Raw genomic sequence first — 17,496 nt, forward strand, 5'->3', positions numbered from 1 at the left:
ATTATCGTGGTGTTACAACTTCCTTCATTTGGACATGTTGTGCTCCATGTTCCCCTCAAATGACGCGAGTGGAGTAATGGAGGTCATGGCCTGATTTTCGCTGCACTTCCTCCACTCTTTTTGCAACGGAAACAAACTACCTCCATTAGCCGTTAGTGGGAGCATCTTCAGCGAGTTGGTTGGAGTTTGTTGGAGAGCTTCAAGGGATCACTCCACATCGTATGCCACGCAATTTTCAACTGATTTTCACGCATAACAACAGCAATAAAAAATCTACTAACTTAAAGAATCTTTTATCCAAAGATTCTAAGTTAATAGAATATTAAACATACCATATGATAAAAATTCAAAGAGTATAAAATGAATATCTTGAATTAGATTAAATAATTAATGTTTCTCCACAAGATATAAATGCAAATTTGAATATTACATTATTTTTAGTTTTTTATAATTTTCGCTTAGATAAATACTATATAGTAAAATTAATCTAAGTATTTGGTATCATCAAAACATGGAATAAAACAAATTAGACTATGGAATTCATGTTGTTCAAGATACGCAGAAGAGTTATGCTGATTTAAAGCGAAGAGAAATGGATTCGCAGTTGATGATAAAGTTTTTTTGAAAGTGTCACCGATTAAAGGAGTGTTGATATTTGGGAAAAAGGGCAAATTAAGTGCTAAGTATGCTGTCCATATGAGATTTTGCCAAGTATTGGGAAGGTAGCTTATAAGCTGGATTTGACAATGGAATTTGAGAAAATGCATGATGTGTTTCATATTTCCCAACCCAAAAGCTATATCCCTGATGAGAATCATGTTTTGGAGCCAAAAAGAATCCAAATTGATAGTAGCCTCACATATGAGGAAACGCCTGTGAAAATCTTGGATAAAAGGTGCATAGTACACGCAATAGGGATGTGAATATTGTGAAAGTGCTTTGGTCTAACATGAGTCCGAAGAGGCAATGTGGGCCGAAGATGGAATGAAGAGGAAATATCCTCAATTATTCATTGGGTGAATTACGAGGGTGTAACTCGTTTTCTTAAAAGGGGGTAGAACGAATGCGATAGAATTTCGCGATTTTGCCTTATTTTATTTGGTATTTTTATTCATTTTTATCCTTATTTGGGCGATTTGCACATGTTGGTGCAATATGTTTTCCGCATAGAAAACGTGTTCATAAGTAACATAAGTGGTTTTAAAGTTGGTAAAAGTGTGCACACGTTGTGATACAAGTATTTTAAAATAGAATTTTGAGTCAAAAGTTTTGAAATTGTGAGAGTTTTCGTGCCAAGTTTCAGGACGAAACTTCTTTTAAGATGGGGTAGACTGTATACATATGTATATATATACATGTATATATATGTATATATATATGTATCACACACACATATACATACATACATATATATATATATATATATATATATATATATATATATACATATATATCACACACACACATATATATATACATATATATACATACATATATACATACATATATACATACATATATACATACATATATACATACATATATACATACATATATACATACATATATACATACATATATACATAGATATATATATATATATACATTATATATATATATATATATAATATATATATAAATTATATATTATTATATATATTACATACATACATACATACATACATACATACATACATACATACATACATACATACATATATACATATATATATATATACATATCTATGTATATACATATCTATGTCAACAGAATTATTTAATAATTTTAAGTAATCAAATATTTTATTTAGTCATACTTTGAAAATTATTCAAATAGTTCAAACATTTGTGGGTTTACTAAAAAGGATTTTAAATTGGGTTAGAGAAACCCCACTATGCCAAATACCCAATGATTAAAGCCCAAACAAAGTGTAAAAAGGATTAACGATATAAACCCCAAAACCCCAAAATTTTCCCCACACTTATTTTTTCTTCTTCCTTCTCCTCTTTTTTTTCGGCCTCCCTCCTTTTCTTTTCTCTCTCTAGTTTTGTCTCAGCTCTTCCCCTCCGTTGACCGGCAGCAGCACAAGCCACCACTGTCGATGGTAGCAGCAACTAGGCCACCGTCCTTCCTCCCCTTTGTGTCGTTTTTCTCCCTCCTTCCTCTCTTCTCTTAGATTTATTTATTCCTCCTCTATATTTATTTAATGTCAAAGTTTATATTCCAAGGATTGATTTAATGTTTTCATGATTAAAGTTTATAATTTGATGATTTGAATATAAATTTCAGATTAGGTAATTTATATAGTGAAGTAATTAAAATTTCATATTTATTTATTATGTTTAAATTAAGGTTTTAAGTATCAAAGCATTGATTTTGAAGGTTTTATGAGTTGAAAAATGCTAAGTTAGGATGCCCCTCCAGATAGGATTATTTTGACAATATATGGACCAGCCCAGGTAGGTCTGAATTTACCTCGGGGATCTAACACATTTTCCCTCAATGCCTTAAGCACTAAGTCACCCTCTTTAATGTTTCTAGGTTTGACCTTCTTACTGAAAGATCACGCGAAACGGTTTTGATAAACTTGCATATGATGTAAGACAACTAATCGCCGTTCATCGAGTAAGATGAGCTCTTCAAATCTAGCTTTGACCCAGTCAGCTTCAGGGATTTGACATTCCAGTACAATGCGTAGGGTTGGTATTTCTAATTCAATAGGTTGGACAACCCCTACTCCATAGACAAGGGAATAAGGTGTAGTGTCGGTGGATGTTCGAATGGAAGTACGGTACCCCCATAAGGCAAAATGTAATTTATCTAGCCAATCCTTACAATTTTCAGTCATTTTCTAAATAATGATCTTAATATTTTTGTTGGCAACCTTTACAACACTGTTAGCTTGGGGTCGATATGGAGAGGATCGATGATGTTGGATGCTTTTGAGAGGACTTGTTCTCATTCAGCTTGGAAATGGGTACCTTTGTCACTTATGATCTCGAGGGGAACTTCATAGCGACAAATGATCATCTTTTCTAAAAAATCGGCTACGTGCTTGGCCGTCAACTTGGCATAGGATGCCCGCTTCTATCCACTTAGTGAAGTAGTCTATTGCAACAAGGATGAATTCATGCCCCTATACCAGATGGTGTGATTTTGCCAATGATGTTTTCAATATCATCATGTTCTTGGTAAATTGGACTAATTTTTTATTCATTATAGAACATATATCAGATGACTTTGAAAATCAAAAAACCATATAAGAGGAAAAAAAATCACAGTAATACCGAACCGACCATAATATAACACATTATGAAATTTGGGATTGAGAATGACGGATAAACTGCTATGAACTGATATTTTAGGGGAAGGGTAATTTAGGTATTGTCCATATTAGTAGCTTGGGGAATAAGCTAGGTAGTTGTGCTAAGGTAATTACACTGTATATAGGGATAATTAAAGGGAGAAAAATATGTTGAAAATTGTTGAGAATATTAGGGAGCTTTTAAGAGTTCATTTGGGAGTGTGTCAAGTCACTCGAATACTTGGCAATCTATCTTTTATTTCTGTAATTTTCAGTTTATCAATCAAATCTTCATCTTCTTCCTCAATTTATGCATTCATTGTTGTCTAAGCTATGTTGATTCATAGCAAATAGTATCAGAGCAAACGATTTTGGGAGACTGATTGCTGATTATCATATTTTGATATTTAAAAAAAAAAGAGAGAGAGAAATCTGCCATGGACGTTGCAGGCAGAAATGTAATGCAAAGATGGATCTGTGAAGAGTTTGCCTACATCACACAAAAAAGAAATGAAGGAATCTCAGATCTCGAAGAAGAACAAAGAATCCGGCGAGAGCTTCAACTCCCTGAGTTTAATGGCAGAAATCTGGAGGAATGGATTGAGGATTTGGAAGATTTTTTTCATTTCTTCCGATTAAATGAGGAGTCGAAGTTTAAGGCTGCCATAATCGTACTTGCTGGCGACGCACAATAATGGTTTGAAAGGTAACACCGGTGGTGGCCTTTCACCGAGTGGCAGCAACTGGAAAAACAAGTGAAGCTACGTTATGGGTCTTCACATATAAATTTTAAGAGGTTAGAGGAAACCCTAGATCTATGGAGGAAGGAGATTCAAATAACCTCCAGTTACCCAGCAGAAAAGAAAGAGGTGAAGGAAGATGTGCTACCAACTCGCGACCAGGTTAGCTCCACCATACCTACTGTCGAAATGATTGCGGTGGCTGAAGAGACAAACAATCAGGCTTCAGATCTGGTCCAAAGCAAAGATGGTGATGGTTTGGGCTTGGTCGTCGCCGGAAAATATGGAGATGAAACCAAGGAAAACATGACCACCATTAATGTGGACAAACTTTTAAAAACAAGAGGTGTCACTGGTGGTAGATCCGGCAATGCTCTTGACCCAAAAAGAGGATTATTTGAGAAGGGAGGTGCCGACGGAAGTGGATCGGGTGGTGGCCCAGGTTCCTTTACCGGCGAGTCTAGGGTTGGTGGGGGAACCATAACTCAAGGTAGCACGGATGAAGAAGGATTTGTAAAATGTAGCTCTAAGGCGAGTGGACCCAAAAAAAATTCCAGAGTTTACTCCGGCAGTGGGCTAACTTTCATCGCCGGTGATAGATTTTGTGGTGGAACAGTCAATGATTTTCTTCAGAAGAAAGTTCTAGAAACAGAGCATGAAAGAGAAGTGTATGTGGGAAGTTTTGATGAGTCATTCATTGGCTTGAAGAAGAAGGCACATGAAGAGGCTATCATTAAGGGTAATTTGGTCAATGACCAAAAATTTAATAACACTGATGGAAGTTGGCTATTAGGGCCAGGTGATGCACCTGAGGTCTGACAGTTAGTAAGGGAATTGGAGGGGCCACATACTAACAACTCCTTTCACCCACCCTTTAATGAATTGGGGCCCATGTCTATGATTTTAGAATTTCAGCCCAATTCATCAACCCAAACCTTAGGAAACCCCTCCACTCAATTTCTCAACTCCATTTCCCTTTACTCCTATCCTAAATCAGCCCAACTTCCTGCCCAAATTTTGCCACCCACATTCCACACTACACAACTTAATCATCCACTCAGCCCATATTTCATTAAACCCACCCAACTTTCTTTCCAGCCTCATCTTCTTTATGATTCCCCTAACCCAATTTTCTCACCCCGCGTGCTCAACTCTCCACATACCTTCCACCAGCCTTCCGGCTCACAAAACCAACATTCTTCTAAACTGAACTGTCCACCCACTTTTCCCACCAACAAAACACCACCTCAAAGACTAGATGTACAAGGACTCACCAATGAGGAGCTTGAACGCCAGTGGAAGCCGGACATCAATTTTCGACAAGACACTGTCAAGTACTATCGAGGCCGAGAATTCAACAATGACTACTATCCACCTTGAGGACAAGGTGGAAGTTTGGGCGGCCGGTAGTGCTATGAACTGATATTTTAGGGGAAGGGTAATTTAGGTATTGTCCATATTAGTAGCTTGGGGAATAAGCTAGGTAATTGTGCTAAGGTAATTACACTATATATAGGGATAATTAGAGGGAGAAAAGTATGTTGAGAATTGTTGAGAATATTAGGGAGCTTTTAAGAGTTCATTTGGGAGTGTGTCAAGTCACTCGAATACTTGGCAATCTATCTTTTATTTCTGTAATTTTCAGTTTATCAATCAAATCTTCATCTTCATCTTCTTCCTCAATTTATGTATTTATTGGGTCTAAGCTATGTTGATTCATAGCATAAACACACCCTTAAATAAATAAATACTTTTCCTTTCAAAATAAATGAATACCAAAAAATCGAAAATGGGGTGGACAGAATACGAGTACACCAACGAAGGCTCACTGCAAGTGCTCAAGTCCTAACTACCCACCTACCCTCCCTATCTCACCAACCCCCCTCCATTTACAAAATAATACCCAAACAAATTGACAAATTCCATTACCACATCAATTATCATACACTTTTCACATTCCTCTATTCCCTGCTATTCTCAAACACCCAATCTTAAGCTTTTAAATTAAGCGACCTTCACTTTAATGGCGTCGTCTCTCTCCACGAAGCAATTTTTGGGCTCTGCCACTTCCAATACTTCCTCTACGCTCGGATCTGCCCATTCTGGCTACCGCAAGCTCGCATCTCCTCCTGCTCAGATCTCTTTCCGCCCAACACCTCGGAAATTCGGTAACAACCTTCATTCTGATCACTTTTTTCTGGATTTTTAGTTGTTTAATTGCTTTATTTTATATTCTTCTAGGTAGATTGATTATTTTTATAGTTGATGTTTTAGAATAATATTGGTAGAAAAAGGATTTTTTGGATGGAAAAGAAATATCAAATACGTACGTCCTCTGCTCGATGATTTATGCAACACTTTGCAATTTTACGGTCTAGAGTGCACTCCTTTAATCATTAATAGGCCTAATTCTGGATTTTTCTTTTCTGCTATATGGTGAGAATTTGTAGTCAAAGTTTATAAAGTTTGACCTTGAAAGTGCAAGTGTTGCATGAATTATGAAATGGAGGAAGTCGCTTTTGCGTAAAAGAATTGACTTCAACAACTTGTTTATTGCACTTAATACTTTTTTTTTTATTGTCTCAACTTGGTAGCATTTTGGAAGAATAGAGTCATAGAGTGATGAATATGTGTGGTTGTTTTATTACTATAGGGCATGTACATCATTTTTGTTTCTTAAAAGAATGATAGTCATATATTTTGTTTTTTAAACTACTAATGAATATTTATATAGTAGTATATTTTCGGAGAATAATTCCTGATTTTGAAAGATTCTACTCACCCAAAAATATTGCTTTGTACATCACAGAAGTTCAAGCTGCAGGAAGTACATATGGAAATTATTTCCGCGTTACAACATATGGGGAATCACATGGTGGCGGTGTTGGTTGCGTGGTTGATGGTTGCCCACCCCGACTTTCATTATGTGAAGAAGATTTACAAGTAGATCTTGATAGAAGGTAATTGGCATTGATGCTAACAGGCTTCATAGTTAAACGGTTTGCTTGTTGTGATCTCAAATATTGAGGAAAAACATAATTAGCAGAAATGAGGGAATATCAAATCAATAGATGAACAAGAGGGGAATTGAAATGAAAAAATTATTTAATGTTTCGGGCATGTGGCTAGGGTTCTCAATCCAATTCATTTTCATTGAACATTGAATGTTTTTCGCCTCTATTGGTTTCTTATATGTTCTTGCCATAAGAAATACTTTTAGTAGTGGAGAAGTGTATGTAAGAAATGACTTATTGATTATAAAAGATGAAGTTTAGATAATATGCACTCTTAAGTGTGTTAGGGCCTGTTCTCCCCAGTTTATTTTCAGTTCAATTCAATTCAATTCATTTCAGCTCTAGACAATACTTTTACTCTCACATATCACTATTTATTTCATTTCAATTCAGTTCAATTCAGTTCAGTTCAGCTATTTTAAGCCAAAGAGAATAGGCCCTTAGGGCCTGTTCTTCCCAGCTTATTTTCAGTTCAGTTCAGCTTTTGACAATACTTTTACACTCACATATCACTATTCATTTCAGTTCAATTCAGTTCAGATCAGCTGTTTTATGCCGAAGAGAATAGGCCCTTAGTGTTGTGCGTTATATTCTCTAGTCATAAGTTTTCAACTTGTTCACTTTATACATTCAATTATTTTAAAAGTAACCATATACCATCAAATGGACATTACATCTATTAGATCATTAGCCCCTAATTAACTCCAAATCTTACTTTTCTTTTCCATTATCCTCTAATTTACCCCTACTTAAGTCGTTATCCATTAACTCGTCTTCATTAGACCACCTTTGCCTTCATCTTAATCCTTCATTTATACCACTAAGGCACCAATATTCTCTAAAAGAGAGAAAGTGGGGTTGGGAGAGGAAAGAGAGAATAGGGTAGGGGAAGGAAGCCATTAAAGAAGAAGGTTTAGGGTCGATGGGCTAACAAACATTTGTTAGTCATTCAAGGCACTTCAAATTATTAGTATAAATTCAATGGTAATGGTGAATTGTGAAACCTGTAAGGGTATGTGGTGAACAAGTAAAAAATTCAACGTATTTGATTAACAAACCATACATATGTTCTTTGAGTTTCAAGAACTTCTTTATGATGTTTGTAGGAGGCCGGGACAAAGCCGAATTACTACTCCTAGAAAAGAGACAGATACCTGCAAAATAATTTCAGGTGTTTCCGAAGGTTAGTCGGATTGCACCTCTTTTTACTATTATCACCTGTGACTTTCATGGCACCCTAAATGTTGTTAATTTTTATTATAGGAGTCACGACTGGATCTCCTATTGCAGTGAATGTACCTAATACAGACCAAAGAGGACTTGTAAGTATCTTTCGCTACACATGATAAAACGATGTTAATGAAATATACTCCCTCCGTTTCAATTTAATCTACACACTTTGACATTTTACACTATTCACAAATTTCACTTTGACCATCATTTGTGATTTATACGCAAATAAAAATATAGTCATGTGGGATCTTGTTAGATTCATCATAACATGTATTTTATTAATATGTAGTTTTTATAATTTTTACAAATACGAAACTAAAGATATATGTTCTCAAAGTTTTGCATTGGCATGCGTGAAAAGTGTAAGTGTGTAGATTAAAATGAAATGGAGGGAGTATAACATTAATCTTGCTTGTTCTTTTGGCAATCTTTTGGCAATCTTTTGGGGATGTAATGTTATTGGATATTGTATTTTGCCTGGTCTATGAGGTTAAATAATCAAAGATTTGGTTCTCAACCTAAGTTATATACTTATTATCCCCATCACAAAGCCATATAATTATTGAATATGCAATAGAATCATTTTGGTCAAAACTGGAACTCAATCAAAATTGTTGAATATTATGTTCTCATGGCTTGGCAAATATCTACTGCTATATCATAATGGCAGTAGGATGGATGTTTTGTTTGGTGTTTGATTTGTGCTAGGATCGTCAGACATAATGGGGAAAGAAACTGCATCTATTTCTTTATCAAAGCCTTAGTGGCTCATAATATTCTTTGCTATATGGATGTCTGTGAATGTTCTTTATTCTTAACTCTGTTCTATTATTTTGAGAGATTTCAATGTAGTGTTTGAAATTTGTATGAGGACTTTATCGCATGTTTCTCTTTTACCAGGATTACAGTGAGATGTCGATAGCTTATAGGCCTTCTCATGCTGATGCAACTTATGATTTCAAGTATGGTGTGAGATCCATACAGGTAATTACCGAGTGATTGCATTTGATCTTCATGTTTCATGTGGATATGCATTTACACAAATGTTTCAGGTAATGTTGTATATTAATGTTAGTGAAATTGCAGGGTGGTGGACGATCTTCTGCCAGAGAAACTATTGGAAGAGTTGCAGCTGGAGCCATAGCTAAGAAGATTCTTAAGAAGTTTGCTGGAACTGAGGTGTTCTTTCTGTTTTTTTTTTCCCTCTAGATATTTTGCCAAACATGTGCTATGCTGTAATAAATTTCCATGACATAATGTGTTTGGTAAATGTAGTTTTGAGCATTTCATTAGGCATACAAATCAAAAGTTTGATAGTATCTCAACTCTGCATAAAGTTTGTAAATGATGTGCTTGTTTTCTATCAAATCTCTGAGTTATTGTCAAGTGATTGTTGGACTGATCTGATGCTTGCAAGATGCCCGTTCTGTGGTGTTGCCACCATTGCTGCAATCATTACTACAATTATTTCTTTATGTTAGAGAATGTAGTTAGAGGTTCTTGCTTGCTTTGGGGTTGATCATCTATATTGGGCAAATACTAGAGATTTTCCTTTGTTTTGTTTGTCCTATATTATGTAACTCTGTGACAAATGACACTTTTCAGGTCCTTGCTTATGTATCCCAAGCGCACAAGGTTGTGCTACCAGAGGGACTGGTCAATGATGAAACATTGACTATTGAGCAGGTAGTGTTGGCACCTTCTATCTCATGGTATACTTATTTAAAGAGGCATGCAAGAATGGTATAGATCTAGCAGAGTTGCCGCAAAACTGCCATCATGAGAGTTGAGACATAACATGGTTATTTGAACTTTAATATGATAATTTTATGTTGATCCCTTGAAACCAGCAAATCATGTCCACTTATGGGATCAGTACCGGGGTTTTGTTGCTGTGTATATAGAATACCCTACCTTCTCTTCTGACTGTTGAATGGTTGAAACTTGAAAGCTGTATAGTTGAATGATTGAACCTAAGTGCACTTTCGCAGAACTGAAAAGCTGCATTTAATATTAATTTTGTTCATTCATCTTAATTTGCTAATCATGCTAAATCCTGCTGGGACGTAGCACACTATACACCCATGAAGTGACATAGAAGGGAATTGAGTTTGATTAATATAAAAAGGACTTAATTGTAAGAGATTCAACTCTCAACTTGTCGCTATAGACAATTTTGAAGTCTGATTCCTGGATGGTTCTACAATTAGCTGCTAGGAACTGACATTTCTAACACACAAGCACAGAAAGTAACACACAAAAAGGTAAGCAAAACCAGGATAGATGATGTATATAGCAAAGATCAGTGTAACCTCTCTATTACATCCCCCACATTCGAGAGATGAGGACTCTCCCAAAGGTAATATTTCTCTCCACAATTTTCTGAATAATCTCTTAGGCTGAGCTCAGCTCCTATTCATGTACAACCCACTTCTCTCTCTTATATCACTTCCTCTCACTACATTCTCTAACAAATTCAGTTAGAAATACACAGAGAATTTTTCCTTCTTCCTCCACTCTGGTGCTGCCAGCTGTAGGGTGCTGAGTAGTGGCTTCACATTGTTCTTGTGCTTCCTTCTAACATACGTGTATAGAATAGGAGGGGTGTAATCAGATGAGGTCTTAGAATTAGCATTTCTGCTGGAACCTTGGTCACAGCTTATACAAAGCCAAAAAAATATATTAATAAGGCTTCACTTCTAGTTTATTTTAAGAAAAGGGTGAATAGTTAGTTTTGACACTCCTCCACCTTGTTAAAGAGAGTGCAAGTCATTGCTGAACTGGATATGGCTTACTGGAGGTATAAAGCTAACCAATGTATTTGCACATAAATGTTATTACTGGATGAGTCTTTCAGTATGTAGAAGATTTATGTCAACTTCGGAAGTCAAATATGTTGAACGATTTGAGAGATTCTGATGTCAAGCCCAATTATATTGAATATGAATAGTATCTAGCGTTTTGAAAGCTGACACGATGCTGAAAATGAGCTAGGATGGGTGTTGTATTATAATTCTTGAGGATTTATGCTCTTCCTAAATCTATTGCTTTTTTTGCGGAAAGCCTTCTTGCCTTTTGTTGCTGGACAGAATCAAGTCTACTGGTTGTGTGTGTGTGTGTGTGTGTTTTCGGAACTCTCTGATTGCTTTAGTAAGTTGCTAAAGGGACAATTGAAAGAAGCTACCTATGGTCAAGGAAGAAGGTGGCAAAGGGGCAGATATTTGCAAAAGTGGTTGTTCACTTTGACCCTTTCTTAGTATTTCTTGTGCTGAAAAGAAGAGAAATAAACAAGCCTACTCCCATGCAGACTACATGGGACTCCGGTTCTTCTCGCCGGGTAGATAAGAAATTCACTAAAGCACAACTCCTTTAGTACCAAACTTGTCCTTAATCTTGTTACAATTAGTATGATGCTGCTCTCTCGGTCCCATATTAAACTATTAAAGTATACATGGTCCAACGGCATAATATTAAAGAGAGAAAGAAAGTAGAGAGAATTAAGTGGGTTAGTGAGTAAAATAGAAGGTATACTCAAATACGTCCTCCCGTCCTCCTGTCCATTGTAACGGCATAAGTGGGGTTTGGCACACATATTAAGAAGTTCATTTGATGAAGAGAGAGATAAAGAGTTAAAGAAAATGAAATACAATGGATCCATGTGATAGGATAGAATGGAAGAAAAACTCATTATGAAATGAGGTAATGGTGCAACTAATATGATACTTTCCAAACTGAAAATGATGCAATTATTATGGAAAGGAAGAAGTATAGGACATCCCCTTTCGATGGACATACACTTTAATGTGGGATAAAGGTAGTAATACTATTTGTAATTTAACAAGCATAAAAATAAAAATTAACAGAAATAACATAAGAGTATAAATCTAATAAAAATTAACAGAAATAACCTGCATATATAATTACCAACGGGAGCCAGGTTCCATATGAAACCGTAAGCCATTTACCACCAACTAGCTCTCTTTTGCAGCCCTAAGTCAACAAGCTCTCTTACCCAGTCCTAAGTTTCACCTAAAGTACCTGTGATTCCTCAAAACTTTGACATTCTTATAGGCGCTTGACACTTTAATTTGGACCAAATAATTTAAAACATTGATTTCTTCTCCTAAACTAGACAAATCTAATAATTGTACATGTATGTGCCTGGTATTAATATTCGAGTCCCATTAACATAGCCAATCTTTAGTCTAACCCACCTTGCCAACAAGAGATTGATGGACACCAAGTTACCAGAATCTTGACCACACGCTCTGATTATTTTCGAAGCAATTATTGGGCTATTTTTGCTGTTTATATTAAGAAAGTGGCTAAATGAACTTTACTTTTAGCTTGTACCTTAAGGGAGTAACCACGAGTTTCTTTTGTATATGCATTTGAAGCCTATATAGTTGGTGAGTGATAGGAGCAGGTTCAGTTAACTCAATTTTGTTTTCCTTTTGGTTTACTTTGAACTTGCTGTATGTTTACCCGGTGTACGCTTTCTATTTTTCTGTCTCTTTTTATTTTGTACAAAGCATGACTATGTGAGAGTTTAATATTTAGACATTGTTTATTAAGTCAATTCCTATTGTTCATCACAAGGTTTTCTTTTATTTCAAATCTTATCAGATAGAGAGTAATATCGTCAGGTGCCCTGATCCAGAATATGCGGAGAAAATGATTGCAGCTATAGATGCAGTTCGAGTTAAAGGGGATTCCGTCGGTGGTGTTGTCACTTGTATAGTTAGAAATGCTCCACGTGTATGATCTCTTTCAAGGGCCATTACTATCTTTTTATAAGCTTAGATCAGAATCTGAAGTGTGTTGCCTGTTTTAGTACGATTATGTATATGTTGCTGATCAGTTTTAATATTTGACTTTGTTAACAAATAATATAATACCAGGGACTCGGTTCGCCAGTTTTTGATAAGCTCGAAGCTGAGCTGGCTAAAGCTGTTTTATCATTACCTGCAACGAAAGGTTTTGAGTTCGGAAGCGGCTTTGCAGGTAGATGATATATAATTGTTCTTTATCTGCACTATCATTTCTTACAGTCTTCTTTACTGTTACAATTTCTAATTAGAGCTTAATTTGTGTATGTGCAGGTACCTTTATGACTGGAAGTGAACACAATGATGAGTTTTACATGGATGAACATGGGAAAATTAGGACCAAGACGAACCGCTCTGGTGGTATACAGGTTGAGCCATGTACTAGATAACCTTTGTTTCTTCGAGAGGATTAACTGTACACCTTCCATATGTTGCATGGTATTCTGAAATTACTGCCTTTTCTTTATTGAACAGGGAGGGATATCTAATGGTGAAATTATCAACATGAGAATAGGCTTCAAGCCAACCTCTACAATTGGGGTGAGTTCTTTATCATGTTCAAACCAGGGTAAAGAAAGCAATTAATTCTGATATTTATACCTCATGTTGTTGCAGAAGAAACAACATACTGTTACAAGAGGCAAAGATGAAACAGATCTTATTGCCCGAGGGCGACATGATCCCTGTGTTGTCCCACGAGGTATATTTTCATTTTCTTATACACAGATATACAGGTTGATGGTTTTATATATCTAGTATGCTAACACTCGCCTGCATTTGGTGAGGCTCAACAATGTCATAAAGTACAATACGTAAGAAATAAATTGGTTAACTTTCTACTGTTAAATGTTTTGCGTTGTATGTAAGGGACCGACACTGTTGATGATAAGTGTGGAGGTATGAGAGTTTCAAGTTATCTGGTTATGGCTGAATAGGATCAATGATTATGGTTTATACATAAGCCTAGAAGAATTCTATTGATGATTGACTTTGAAAGTGTCAGCATGGTAAATAAAATGGTACCTATTGTATAATTGTAAAATTTGAAGAGACGACGTTATGACTTATATCAATTTTTTTGGTTTCCTCTAGTCATATTTCATTGTCATGTACGTCCACCCCTCTGCTCCATACCCGCCATAATACACCATGCTTACTCTCTTCTCCCTAGAGCTTGTCTTTTTCTTATCTTTTTCCTCTACCTCTATATTCCCTCTGTTTATAAACATGACTCGTTAAGGTCTCGACTTGAGTTCGTATGGATCTTTGATCAAGTGTTAAATGATTTGTATTTAATTTGCGCGCAAGGAGATGCACTCTACAAGGGCCCCTGTAAATGGTACAAGGGAAGTTAATTTGACAGACTTTCTTACTTTAGGGTTGTCTAGGGAAATCTTAATTAAGTTTAAGCACATTCTGAGAAAGATCAAATGATACATGGTTACAAACTTCCAACCACGGGATCATGAAAAAATTTAAGAGCATTTGTTGTAGTAGTTTGATAAATTTCCCAATGATGTTAAATTGCTTATTAGTAAAAAAACCCTCTTTCCTAGAATAGTTGCCACATTTAGCAATGCACAACTTTGACCAATAATATCTCTAAATTTCAATGAATAAAATTATGAAAAGTGGATATGTTGAAAACATAGATATAACATTTGGTTTATAAAGTGAAGCATGTGAATAGCTCAAGAGTCCAACTGTTGTATTTATTTCGAGATGGATTTGGTTCAGTTCATAAATAGAATTATTATTAGCTATTCTGATGGAAAACATTAATTTAATTAAGCTATTAAATTTAGTCAGGTTCCCTTATTATGTTAGCTAGCTCGCTAAGCTTCCTGACTATTGAACATTGTTACTTCAGGAATACTGATTTATTTCGATTATTGATTTAAATAAACTAATTGTAAGTGGCGCTCGTAATGTCATGAAAATTTTCTCCTTTTAACCCATGGGCTGAAAAACTGAGGAAGTATATTTAATATGACGTGATAATTCTAGTTGGTTTATGTTGGAATTTGATTAAATGTGATTATCATATAGGAGTATAAGACTATAAATCTTATTTTGTTTTTCCTACTTGATGCAATACTTCTCTATAAGCTTTGGTAGCACGTGTTATACCATCAAAAGGCTGCATATATATATATTTGTCATTTTGGAAAGATTTTTCCAAATTACCAGACCACTTTGCCCTCTCCTTCCCTACCTCTCCCTCTGTGGCTGCTATCAATTCAGAATGTTATTTTAAGAGGTTTGACACGTAATAACTAGTACTATTTTCAGACATTCTTGAATAATTTTGTGAAAATGTAATGCAGCTGTTCCTATGGTGGAAGCAATGGTCGCGCTGGTGCTTGTTGATCAATTGTTGGCACAGTATGCACAATGTCAGCTATTTCCCATCAATCCTGCCTTGCAGGAACCCATGGAGTTGCCAAAGCTTGATGAAGCTAGCATCTAAGTTTAGCCACTGGGGGTTTTCTGCAAAGCCTGTAAATTAGAAGGCCATTTCATATGCTGTTTGTCATTTGTATCATATTTGAACTTATTGAGCGTTTTTGTCTCACAAATCATTTCAATTTTTTGTATGCGTTATTTTCTTTTCCCCACCATTTATTATGTAGACAAGTTAACACATTAGTTTGTAACAAAATGGAATTATTGCGATATCAATAAAGCTATTCAACAGATCATTCTACACTCTGAACTCAGACGCCTTTGTCCTAGTGTTTTTGAGTCTTTTGACTACGTAACTTGTATTGGCGTATGTATACAGATTCTGAGACCTGGGGACAAATAGATTTTTTTGGACTCCTAATCTAGTCCAATAATATTTCATAAAACCCATTTAAAAGATTCAACTATTTAGGTAAAGAATAACTTTGCGGTGTTTTCCCAATAGGGTTTCCTGTTTGGGAAATCTCCAACATTATAAAAGTAGCAGACCCAATCAATGAGCATGTATTCAATTCTCACCTAACCAAATTAGAGCATCTCTCTCTATAATTAATCAACTTTCTCTCTCTAATCCAGCACTGACTTCAGGGTCGGAAGGGCTTTTTCGGGAACACCCCAAGTCAGTTTTCCTTGTTTTGTAGGGCTTTGAGTGATAAGATTTGGGATTGCACTCCAACGCGGGATTTGACTCTCATCAACCATACATCATTCTTTAGACCTGTTTCTACGTAGAAACAGCTTGGCGCTGTCTATGGAGACACTACATCTCAAAGTCACGTACCGAGAGTTACATGGCACCCCGAAAGAAAACAACCCGAGCGTCACTACCGCGCTAGCCCACACTGATTCAGTCCCAACAACCTAACGTGCTGGTCGAATCCCTAGCAGTAGAAGATGAAGGATCTACCCCTCTAAACGGATAGCATTCAATTCCCGGGAGCCATTCCATCCAGACCCGGCACCGATAACCATGGCTGACACAGAAAGGATAGCTCAGCAGCTGAATGTTAGCATGCAGCGCAGTTTACAGGAGCTCATAGCGGGAATCCCCTAGCTCAACGAAGGGGGGCCCCGAGAGCTTACCTAGGGAGATCCTTGCTGTTAGGGATGATCTCAACGCTCACGTTCCTAATCGGGACGGGGAACGAGCGGGAGGAAAGAGATCCTGACAGGCTAACTCCCGTAGGACACCGAATTCGGACGCTCCACGGATCATCGAGGAGAACCATAGGCGGAGGATGGAGCAGGATGCTCGGAACTTGCTCAACAACAAAAGAAGGGCGGATCGCGAGAAGACCCACCAAGAGGAAAAAGCCCATTCTCGGACTCCCCCGTAGGGGGCGGGAAGGATCCCCTCTCCGGTCGAAGAAGACGAGGGCTGAAGACAAAGCAGACTCGGACCCCCCCCCCCCCCCCCCCCCCGAAACAAGAGTTCAGTCTTGGTCAACCGAGGGGTTCTTAACTTCATGACCCCCCTTCAGTCGGGAGATCATGGAGGTTCCTAGCCCGAGCAAGGTTATGGTTCCCCTGATCGAGCAGTACTCAGGAACTAGCGACCCCAATGACCACATGGTGCCGTTACGTCTCAACGACTCTCAAAGGGTTAGGACTCAGTTTGTTCTCGGGGCTCTCTCCCGGCTTAATCACAAACTTTTTAGTGTTAGTAGCTTTGTTCCACCACCACTTCATTGTCGGGCATCGGCATAAGAAGACAAGCATTCACTTAATGTCAATCAAGCAGCAAGAGCACGAGAGCCCAATGAATTATTTCAAGAGATTCAATGAAGAGTCCCTGAAAATCTTCGACCTCCAGGATGGGGTAGCCTTCACCGCCTTAATGTCGGGGCTCGAGCCATGCAAAATCCTGATGGTCCCTGGCTATGAATGAAGTCACTAGATTCAATGAGGC

General features: G+C 36.9%; 1 protein-coding gene across 1 annotated transcript; it reads left to right on the forward strand.

The window, feature by feature from the left end:
• The first annotated feature begins 5,921 nt into the window (after positions 1 to 5,921).
• Positions 5,922 to 15,837, forward strand: LOC104887115 (chorismate synthase 1, chloroplastic). Its single transcript, XM_010671712.4, has 13 exons — positions 5,922 to 6,213; positions 6,855 to 7,005; positions 8,166 to 8,242; positions 8,323 to 8,381; positions 9,193 to 9,276; positions 9,379 to 9,471; positions 9,898 to 9,978; positions 12,919 to 13,050; positions 13,194 to 13,296; positions 13,395 to 13,489; positions 13,596 to 13,661; positions 13,737 to 13,821; positions 15,449 to 15,837. Exons 1-13 carry the CDS (start codon positions 6,069 to 6,071, stop codon positions 15,589 to 15,591), a joined length of 1,314 nt encoding a protein of 437 aa, XP_010670014.1. The 5' UTR covers positions 5,922 to 6,068; the 3' UTR covers positions 15,592 to 15,837.
• Positions 15,838 to 17,496: the final 1,659 nt, after the last annotated feature.

Source organism: Beta vulgaris, chromosome 2, assembly GCF_026745355.1.
Source record: "Beta vulgaris subsp. vulgaris cultivar EL10 chromosome 2, EL10.2, whole genome shotgun sequence".
Taxonomy (NCBI): domain Eukaryota; kingdom Viridiplantae; phylum Streptophyta; class Magnoliopsida; order Caryophyllales; family Amaranthaceae; genus Beta; species Beta vulgaris.

Coding starts and splice junctions, on each gene's coding strand:
- LOC104887115 (XM_010671712.4), top strand. CDS start 6,069: ATGGCGTCGTCTCTCTCCACGAAGCAATTTTTGGGCTCTGCCACTTCC. Junction 8,243..8,322: donor AATTTCAGGTGTTTCCGAAG/GTTAGTCGGATT, acceptor TTTTTATTATAG/GAGTCACGACTGGATCTCCT. Junction 13,051..13,193: donor TAGTTAGAAATGCTCCACGT/GTATGATCTCTT, acceptor ATATAATACCAG/GGACTCGGTTCGCCAGTTTT.